We start from the raw sequence: 10,699 nt of genomic DNA on the forward strand, positions 1-10,699 counted from the left end.
AGTATATATAGTGGGGAGTGAAAACCAGCCGTTGGGGACACTTTAAGTCACACAGGGTCCGGACGTCCGACAGTTGCCGGAAGTCCGGGCGTCCGCGAGGGGTCGGACGTCCGACAGGGGTCGGTCGTCCGAGGCCTGTAGATTTGACTGAAAATACTGTGAATTGAACAGCGACCGGACGTCCGGAGAGGACCGGAAATCCGAGTTATTCGACTCAACTTCTTCTGGTGGGAGGTTCCGGATTTCCGAAAGGGAACGGACGTCCGGCCCTCGGAAGTCCGGAGAGAGCCGGAAATCCGAGTTATATGACTCACAAACTTCTGGTGAAGGGCTCCGGATTTCCGAAGCCTGCCGGTCGTCCGGCCCTCGGACGTCCGGAGGTAGCCGGACGTCCGAGGCAATAGACCTGTTTTGATATAAGAACAGAGTGGAGAATATGTGGTATTGGGTATGACAGTGAAGATGTGGTACGAGCAAGTTCATCGCAAAACCTGTGATCCCCTCGTAATAGTGCGGGATCCCTATACTCAATATCAGTAAACTCAAAAGAATAGTCTACATCATCTTTTCTTAATCCCGAGCCTTCTCGAAATATAAATCCCAATCTTCTCAGACCACCTTTGGCACATAATTCTCAATCTACTAAAGTACTTGCCATCCTGAGATACACTCAACAAATAGGATTAGTTTCCTATGTATGTGTTGTCATTAACACCAAAAGTCGATTAGGGGCATAGCATGCACTTTCAATCACATATTTGCAACTCATTGCAAATCTGCCACATACATTTACTGATGACAAAGGTGTCACTCAATTTTATATTCCTGCAATAAGGATCAGAAAGAGTGGAGGTACCTGATAAACCACTCTTGTCCCCAAATGAGAGCAATAGGGGGAGAAATCTAACCACATGAGATATAATCTCGCATATGCTTCCGCGGAAACAGAGGAATTTAGATCCTCAACCAGTAAATGTAATTCAACATCATGTTTAAAGACACCTCACCGGATGCTCATCATCCAAAACCCGACATAAATGTGCACAATGTTTTGGTGTCGGGACATCGGAACACCTTGACTCCATTGTTGTAGGAAATCACAAGGAGTTAAAAGGAATAAATACATTTCCACAAATTTCATTGATTCCTCCAGAATCATATAACATAAGTCTACATTTGTCGACATATATTTCTTCTCAAAATTGCTAAAACCTTTTGGGCCCTGAACCAAAATCCATGGTAGAGTGCCTCTTGTACTCATATTGGTTCACATAAAAGGAAGCAAGTAATGAAGAATAACAGTCGCTCTGTAAACGAGTGGTATTTACCACAGTAATACCTACTCCACATAAGTATCTTTCTTATAGAATACTAAAACTTCTCATTAGACAAAGTAAATGAGGTGGTGAGAAAGCGAGGCTTGTAGCAAAAGGGTTCACGCAGAGATCCGACATCGATTACGATGTAACATACCTTCTTGGTATGAGTGGAATTATGTTTCGATAATAAATACCATTGGCAGTACAAATAATATTATCCATGCAGTTAATGGATGCAGTGACTACATACTCATCTGAGTCACTCATTTCGGAAATCTATATTAAAGTCCCTGAAGGGCTTCATTTCCGAATCCAAAAAACAAATCGCAACATGTATCGTGTAAAACTCCATAAGTCACTCTATGACTAGAAATAGTCGTGAATCATATGGTACTACCGACTAGACGAGTTCCTTCTTCAGAGGATTACTCAAAGGATGAGGATTGTTTATGTGTTAATAAAGGAATACCAAAATTTTATTTCCTTACATCACCTCAGTGTATATGATGATTTCATCATCAATGTCTCTACAAGACCTAAACATACATCAAATCATCTCAAGACAGAAAATTTGGATTCAACCAAATTTAGCTTAAGTTTACAACTTGAGCATTCTCTCAAGAATACATATGAGTCTACATATATCCAAACATATACGAGAAGTTTAATTTGGATATATCATATCAATAAAATACATGTATGGTCATACTACCTTTGATAAGGTACAAACCATTCATACCTAGGGGTGATAATGAAGTGATACTAGGACCTGAAGTTCTATATCTCACTAATACCGAAGCACTCATATACTTGCAAACTACGTCATGCCTGGCACTATATTTGCTATCTTTATTCGGAGTGCAACCTCAAACAAAAGGTATATGGTTGATATAAGTAATATCATCTTATATCTGAAGATTACAATAAATCTTGGATATTTTCATCAGGAAATAGAAGATATGACTATGATATGATGTAATGATATTGGCTTTTTATTTGATCCCAACGATGCCATATCAATGACTGAATTTGCTCGAAAAGCCTTCACATGAAAGTCATATAAATGGATTTAATGGTTATTTCCAGTTATCATTCAAACATAATTGCTTTATCTAAAGGCATTGCAAAATATGCATAACTTAGTAGAATGGTTGACCACACTCAAAATCATGTGGTTGAGATTCATCAGAATCACATAACTTGATTTATCAAGATACTTCCACTTGTGTTACTCAATACCTACAGGTTATATGAAGAACAATATCATAAATCACATTGCTCAGAAATTACTTATCCTCATGAATTATAGAAAGTTGAGGAAATAATTTGCAAACAAAATACTGTGATAATCCAACAGATTATACACAATCTCATGTCCATGTCAATGGCATTGGTATGAGACATCCTCCATATTTGCAAAGTTCAGGGGAAGTAATCTCCTAGGCTATAACCTATTAACAATCATCAGATTGCATATATTGTACTCTTTTTCCCTTGATGATCGAGTTTTTCCATAATGGTTTCTCATAAAAGGTTTTTAATGAGATAATATAAACACAAGTGTCTTTATATGCCATATCATTTTCTCCTTGTATTTTTCCCACTGGGTTTTTCCATAATGGAAAAGGAGTTTTCAATGGCATGTACGATAGCATTTTTTCCCATATGAGTTTTCTTTCAAGTTTCTCATAATGGTTTTTAGTGAGGCAATATCTCCTCAAATATCATATGTCATACTTTCTATTTTTCCTACCGGGGTTTTTAAAGGAAGTACTCAAGACATATTAATTGTTCTCTAAACTTATCAATGAGTTTTCTCCTTCTTCAAAGGTTTTTCTCATATGAGTTATCAAGAGACAATGATCATCATATGTTGCATCATTTTCTCCTTATTTTCCCATTGGGTTTGAAGGAGTTTTAGCAACATATCTACTCTATTCCCCTCATATTTTTCCCACAGGATTTTTGAGGGAGACTCTTAAGATTATCTGGAAGATTTCTCAAGATGGAAAATCTATATGCAAGAAGCTTTCAACGATGAAACATTCAAGGAGCGGTGTTGTACAAGGGGGGGTGTTAGAAATTAATTAGTACATTAATCCAAGGGATGTGTCCAATCCGAACAGTCGTGTCTCCTCTCTCTCTCTCTATTGCCAACAGGCACCTGTTCTGGAGGGACGCCTCCGAACAGACACCTTTTCTTCGCGCCTCTTCCAGATGTATATATACTTGAGAATCAATTGAAACAGGACAAATCGTCCATTCACTTTCATTCAATCTCGTTTTACTCTAACAATGGAAAAGGTGGGCAGGAAGATATATATGTCCATGTCACCGTCGCAAAGACATATTGAGCTATTCAGACGGTAGAAAACAAAGATGATTTGGCTATATAAGTATAGGCATAAGTATAAGCCACTGTAGTAGGTCCAAGATTAGAACCATAAATGCTTGTGTATTTTTTTCATTGGCTAGCATGTACAACCGACCTGACAATTAATTTCAGACGATGGAAGAGTTTTTCTTAACAAGCAAGCCGTGAATACACGCGCATACACTCACCCTTATAAATACACATACAGACATCCTATCTTTATTAATGTTTTATTTTCACCGAAAACATATCATCGTAAATTTTTAAATAAATTAAGAAATAACGCGAGCATCAAGACTTAACCCTCATGGATTGGGCTAATGGGCTGATGATACCATTGTCCCTCTAATCATTCAATATAGGTTGATTCACGGGGAAAATAATTTTTTCACATATGAGTAATAATACATGCTTTCACCCGCAAAAAAGAGAGTAATAGTACTCCCTCATGTCCTTTTTAGTTTGTATATAAGATCTGTCTAAAATTAAACTTTATAAAGTTTGACCAATTTTATAAAAATACTTTCTCCGTCCTAAAATAAGTAACTTAACTTTATACTAATTTGAGTATAAAATTAAGTCACTTATTTTAAGACGAATGTAGTAAATACCAACATTCACATTGTGAAACCAATATCATTACATGCTCATGAATTTAATTTTCATATTGTATAACATTAGTATTATATATGTTAATACTTTTTTATATAATAAATATGATTAAACTTCACCAAGATTGACTTCAATTATAATATGCAGAGTAAAAAGAAGAGGAGAAGTACATGCCTTCATAAAGCTGCAGAACAGAGTCACTCGTTGAACTGTCATCCATTGATATGGCTGATACGATATTCAGACCAGCAGGCAGCAGCACACGTACCATAAGCATCAGGATAATCAGATCCTAAAGTGCTTCACTTCCTATTCCGCGAGATTAAGTAAAAATCTAAGATATGTATAGTTGCGTAGCTACAGACCTACCGTATATGTGAGCAACACGGTTACGAACTTATAGTCAATCAAGACCTGCTGTCAGTTAATCGGCCCTTTTAGGGGCTCAGTTAATCAACTGCGGGTGCTCTACCTACATGAGTCAGTTATATACTCAGTGACAGGTGACATCTTCTGCAACCTTTTCCTTGCCCTTGTCCTCCTTCAGTCCAGGCACAGGGAAATCTTCCTCCGGCTGCCGGTGCCAGCGATAGTTGCAGGCCTCAATCCAGCGCGGGTGGAGCAAAAACTTCTTGTTGCCGGCAGCCCAGCGGGCCTTCTCCGTTCCGGCATGCACGGCGACCACATGGGTAACACTGGGATCCACCTCCGAGCAGCAGACGGCGCCCAGCTGCTCGGCCATCTTCCACATTATCTGATCCTGTGAGCGGCAATCCGACGGGAACACTCGACTGAAGACCAGCTTGCAGCCCTGCAGTACCTCCTGCCGCACCCTCTTGATTACCTGCGATGGAGAATGTGCGTAAGCACAGGCAACAACGTAGTCACCAAACAAAATCTACAACGGACAAATGAACCCGCGACGCATAAGACACGGTCGAAACTTACCTGCCGCACGTCTCGCGAAGAAAGAGCAGTTTCAACGCCCTACAGAAGAGGCAGTGCAGAAGCAAATGTTTAAACGCTTACGGAGGTTTATGCACAGGGTTGAAGACAGGCGTAGGGCAATAGGATGATAAACTGTGATAAAACTCTAAGTAACCTACCGAGTCGAAGAAAATCGTGTGTATGCGCTTCAGGACATCCAAAATTGTAGCCAGAGCCCCATCGCTCTCCCTTTCATCTTGCATCAACTCTGACAAAGATTGGTCGCTGAAACCAAACTGGCGACAGCTCGCAGCAAAATAATGATATCTCTCCATCAGAATAAGGTTTTCTTTATGCTTCTGCCAGACCTGAAAAAAAGAGTACCATTTAGGTTAGCTACAGTCATATAAATGAAATCACCGGCGATTAATAATTATACTGTGAAGTCTTCATGTGGAACCAACCAATGTAGCAATAAACTAAATGCATATCAAGCATGTTGACCAAACAAAAACACCTACATGCTCGGTGTCATCAATAATCACTGCAACCTTGTCATCTCCGAGAACCACATCAAGACCTTTCTGGTGCCGCTGAGTGCAGTCAGAGTTAGAAATCACTTTTGAGTCAAAATAGACATTGCCAGGGTCAAGAAGTTTTGCTATTTCAATTGCATATGCCTTGTCACCCATGGTGTAGATATACATATCAAACATATTGCTCGCTTCTTCCAAAAATTTACGGACAAAGGGTCTCAACTTTGTAAGCATATGCATTCCTTGTAATGTGAACAAGCTTCTCTCTGGATCATCTGCATCTAGGGAATGTCGATGGTTTACCGCCAGTATAGAAACAAATTACTGGATAAATAATGAAAGGTTTCAACAAGAGTGAAAACCACTAAGTTGAGGTGGGAGAAAACAACTATATAAAATGGAAGTGTGACATACGCTGGAACTAAGTATCGCAAGACAGCTACTTTTGTTGTATAAAAAATATTGATTTTATACTATCATTATCAGTACTTGTTGACGTCAACAAAAACAATTGAAACGTTGACCCATAGATAACAGTAATACTAAGTGGTGCAAACTGCATTGAACCCACTATACTATCAAAGTCAGCAATGATGAGGCTCGAAAAATGACTATATTCCTGGAAAATTTTAGTCTCTAAATCAAAGCATAAGGATACAATCTGAACAGAGAGAATCACCATGATCAATGACACGACATTAATTATTCGTCTTTATGGTGTCACTCTATCTGATGGCACAAGATTGTTGGTTAAAGTTGTAATAATACTTCAAGGAAAACCTAAGATCATATCCTCTGTATCAACCAACTTTGACCACTGATTCGGACATAAAGTGTCCGTATATTTTACAAATTTGCAATGTCGTGAAACTAGTGAAAACAAATCTATCATTTCCTTTCCCTATATTTTAAATAGTTTCAAATATGTTAGGTGTAAAACTGAAATGAGATGATTTCACTCATAGCAGAGGCACATCTATTTTGCACAGAGGCAGTGCCTCCATGTTCATATAGATGAAATATCACACTGTGTATAGAAGCAGCTAAGAGTTCTCAAAATTTAATGCAAATAGATACAGCTTACTTTTTGATGCAGCAGTTTGAATTCCTAGGTCCATCTCAGCAGCAGAAATATCATGGAGTCTGGTTGAGTTAATCAGTGTATGATCCAAATCTAAAATAAGTACCAGTTTTCTTTCACGCAACAGATTCTTCACTTCAGATTCACGTAGCCTGTCCATTTCTGAAGTACCTAGCCTCAAACCCTGCATTTAAGAAGTTCTTCAAAATTCACGAAAAGACTGAAGGTACTTTGCAAGGATAAGTAGAAACGGTAATATAATTCTGAAATCTCAGAATATATTAGAATAACATTGGTTTCAAACAATGGGCGACTATGATTTGCGCAAGGCAAATGCAATAAAGAAACACCATTATAACTCTCAGTGTTTACAGAGAGAAGACGGAGGTTTATGTACCTTGTGGATGTAACCAAAAGCGACTCCTGGAACATCTTCTTCGTCTTGGCTTTTCCCGCAGTTAATGCAAAGTCCACCAAAAAATCCAGGGTGTGGAGGACATTTCTTGATTTGAGCATCTTTAACTGAGCCTGCTACAACATGTGTTCAATAATTCCATATATCTTGCCATATCATGCACATTCAATGTTCAAGATATGATAAACTGAGCTGAATCCAGAATGCAGTACAAGTAATATTTCCTCTCATCTTTTTAACACCTCATAAGCCATGGTAGGATGTACAACAAGAAACTCGTCAAACGAAAGGTCCTAATGAAATACAGAAACGAATGTGGCATCATATGTGTATTATACGGAGTGGCAAGATTTAGTTGGACAAGCAAGCCAAAGGCTGAGAGTCTGAAATCGCAGTCCCTAGGAGACTACAGAATTCGCTGAAAATTACCATAACATATGCCACTTATGGAATGGGCTCTGTAAGCTTATAATTGCATCCAGAAACTGAAGATCTCATATGAAAAATAAATATAACACAACACAACAACCTTAGTACATGAGCTACTAAAGTTCAATGTCTGTAAAACAGGATTAACAAGCATACCAATGACATCTTCTTCAGGCCTTGTTGCTGTTCCTTGATCTTGGCGATGTTCCTCCACTCTACGTCTTTTGTTACTGCATATATTATGCAGTTGCGGTAGTCAGATTCATAGCGCAAAATGTACAAAACAAATCATCAAGAGTTCTTTCAAAACACATCATCAAGCCGTATACGTCCCTTGCCTCTCCCCTTCTCCTCAGTATTCAGCTCCTCATCAAGAATTACATACTATTGCTACGTCAGTGCATTCAACCATCTGATGCAGCAATTTTCAGGATGAAAGAATGTTATGCAACAAACTACAATACTTGCTCACCACAATCCTGTCATGTCAAATTTTCCTTCAATTTGTTTTTGTGAATCAACGATTGAACAAAATTCAGAGATACATTAAACAAAATAAGATCGATTATTAAGCATGACTTCATGGATTGAACCTGGGCCTGTTGGGATGATGGTGACAGAGCCAACATCATTTCCACCGAATGATACAAAAGTGTCTGTTTAGTGATCTGAAGCTTCAGGTTGTGTTAAGTCACATCAGATTTACCATGTTTAGTCATAACTTCATCTTGTAAACCCATATGCTAATGATGGGACAAGGCGAAAGGGGACCAATCTTACTGGAGCTTTCGGCACGGGAGCAATCTTACTGGTTATCAGATTATGTTGTTTAGATGTGGTGTTGTTCACAGTTTCACTGGGACCTGAATGAGCCGAAGCTGCCAGGCCCAACGATTTGGTACAACGCGGGGGCGGAGAATCGAATGCGCGTACCTTCCCTTCCCTACGGCGTCTAGGTCGACCACCACGTCCTCCTCCTCCTCATCTTCGTCGTCGCTGGGTGACCCCGGGGGGGCGCCACGGGAGGCGGAGTCAGCAGCAGAGATGAGCTCGAGCTCCGCGTCCAGGAAGTCAGCGAAATCGTCCTCGTCGCTGAGGGAAGACAGGGACGGCGACGGTGACTCCGCGGCGACGCTCATGATCGAAGCAGCGACGGTGAGGGCGACGGGGGTGCGCAGCAATTTGGGTGGGTTGGGAAGTCGAGAGGAGGAATTTTTTTTTTTAAGAGAAATCTCAGCCCCTTTTATTGATTGTGTATATTGTTCATAGGAAAAAAAAACGAAAGTATGTCACAAACTTAACCGCGTTTAAAAAAAATTCATCCGTTTGACCCTTTTTGTGATGCCTTTGGCTTAGATGGCACACTACACTGTGTGCCTGACACTACGTTGTATGACTCCCGAGACCTAATGTGGCGCCTAAGCCATGGGCGCCACACTGCACTATGTGATGTCTAAAGCAAATGCGTCACACAGTGCAGTATAGCGTCTGACTGTCGGTGTTAGAGCATATTTCTTCGTATGTGGTTTTGATAATTGATTAAAATCCCTATGGACTAATGGTTGCATTGAGTTATTTGAAGGATTTGTCCACAAGCATTTCTTGAAGTCCATCCGTTGGTTTTAAGAAGTTTATATGATGACCAAGGTGGTATTCAAAGTATTATCCAAAGATTGGTCATAAAGACACAAGGTTGATCAAGACTAAGCAAAGAGTAAATCAAGATGATCAACATACAAAGTGTACAAGATGTACCGAGAGGGATCAAGTGATCCCATGGTACGGTAAACATTGTCCATAACGCTTTTGTGTACTAACCCATGGTCTTCGTTTAAGTTCTATGTGGGGTTAGGTGTGTTTTCATGGGTTTGCGTTAAGAGGAAGATCTCATTCAACCTATGAAGGATGACATCAAGTGGTGATCGTCATCAAGTTTGCGGTATGCAAGTTGAAGTGGAGCATCACAAAGATATCATGCTTGAAGCTTGTCGTCCATTGTGGTGGCAATGGACTTGTGAAAATGTGCTGAAGAGTGGCCCACCCACAATGAGTATGGGGGAGCAATCAACTAGTCTTCATCAAACTAACGCAATCAAGAAAGGTGGTCCATCTTGAGGAAGCCAAGATCATCGTCATCTACCTCAAGAGGACTAGGTGCAAGGTATAAGTTTGCCCTTGATAGAGTTTTCTATTTTAGGATAGATTGTCGTACTATCAAGGGGGCTCTCAAGTGAGTAGCTTGATCACATCGTTTGTTGAGAACTCAAATCATTTGCATCCTTGCATCAATTTCTTGGTTCTTGTTTGGTGTTTCCCTTTGTGAGTTTTAGAGCTTTTGGCGATCTTCATGACTAGCTCGAGTTCAACGAAAACAGAGCCCATATGTATCTTCTATGATGTTTTTTATGTTGGAAGTTTTTGTCGGTTCTTCATTCATAGAGGTCTCACATCTCTATATCATTGGCATCATAACTGCTGTTTGGATAGCTCTTGTCGTCCTGAATCTAACAAGTTTGAGTTTGCTTGATTCGGAGCTCGTATGCGAAAGTTATGGCAATTTCAGTACCAGGGTTGTTTTTCTCTCAACACGCGGTAGTACCGCTCGGTACCACGGTAGTACCGCTTGGGCGGTACTTCCGCTGTGTAAAGAGAGGACATAGTCTTTTAGTACCGCCCTCAGGCGGTAGTACCTACCGTGCCGGATTTTTGCACAACCGCAGCCTCAGCGGAGGTAGACATGGAAGTATTTCTTTTACTTCCATGTACCTCTTGTGGCAGTTGGATACTACCATGAAGTAGTACCGTAAGGGCGTGTGGTAGTACCGCACCGAGTAGCGGTAGTACCGCTTTGCTCGGGCTGTAAGTGGGGGTAACGATTGGATTCTTTCCCACACTATATAAAGGGGGTCTTCTTCCCCAATGGATCTATCCGTTGAGCCCGTGTTCTTCTCTCATTGTTGACCTTCTTCGAGCTTGCTAACTCTCAATCCCTCCAATGATTCTCGC

At 40.2% G+C, this 10,699-nt stretch overlaps 1 protein-coding gene across 4 annotated transcripts; it reads right to left on the reverse strand.

The window, feature by feature from the left end:
* Positions 1–4,410: 4,410 nt before the first annotated feature.
* On the reverse strand, positions 4,411–8,891 carry LOC123442381 (RNA polymerase II C-terminal domain phosphatase-like 4). 4 transcript variants are annotated; one of them, XM_045118431.1, is made up of 8 exons: positions 8,627–8,891; positions 7,850–7,923; positions 7,247–7,377; positions 6,853–7,033; positions 5,754–6,043; positions 5,412–5,600; positions 5,254–5,292; positions 4,411–5,149 (listed from the first exon to the last, which is right to left on the reverse strand). In XM_045118431.1, exons 1-8 carry the CDS (start codon positions 8,830–8,832, stop codon positions 4,799–4,801), a joined length of 1,461 nt encoding a protein of 486 aa, XP_044974366.1. In that variant the 5' UTR covers positions 8,833–8,891; the 3' UTR covers positions 4,411–4,798. The 4 variants fall into 4 exon arrangements, with proteins under 4 accessions (XP_044974366.1, XP_044974349.1, XP_044974357.1 ...); XM_045118414.1 differs by having other exon boundaries at positions 5,754–6,049; XM_045118422.1 differs by having other exon boundaries at positions 7,247–7,380.
* Positions 8,892–10,699: the final 1,808 nt, after the last annotated feature.

This window comes from Hordeum vulgare, chromosome 1H (genome assembly GCF_904849725.1).
Source record: "Hordeum vulgare subsp. vulgare chromosome 1H, MorexV3_pseudomolecules_assembly, whole genome shotgun sequence".
NCBI lineage: Eukaryota > Viridiplantae > Streptophyta > Magnoliopsida > Poales > Poaceae > Hordeum > Hordeum vulgare.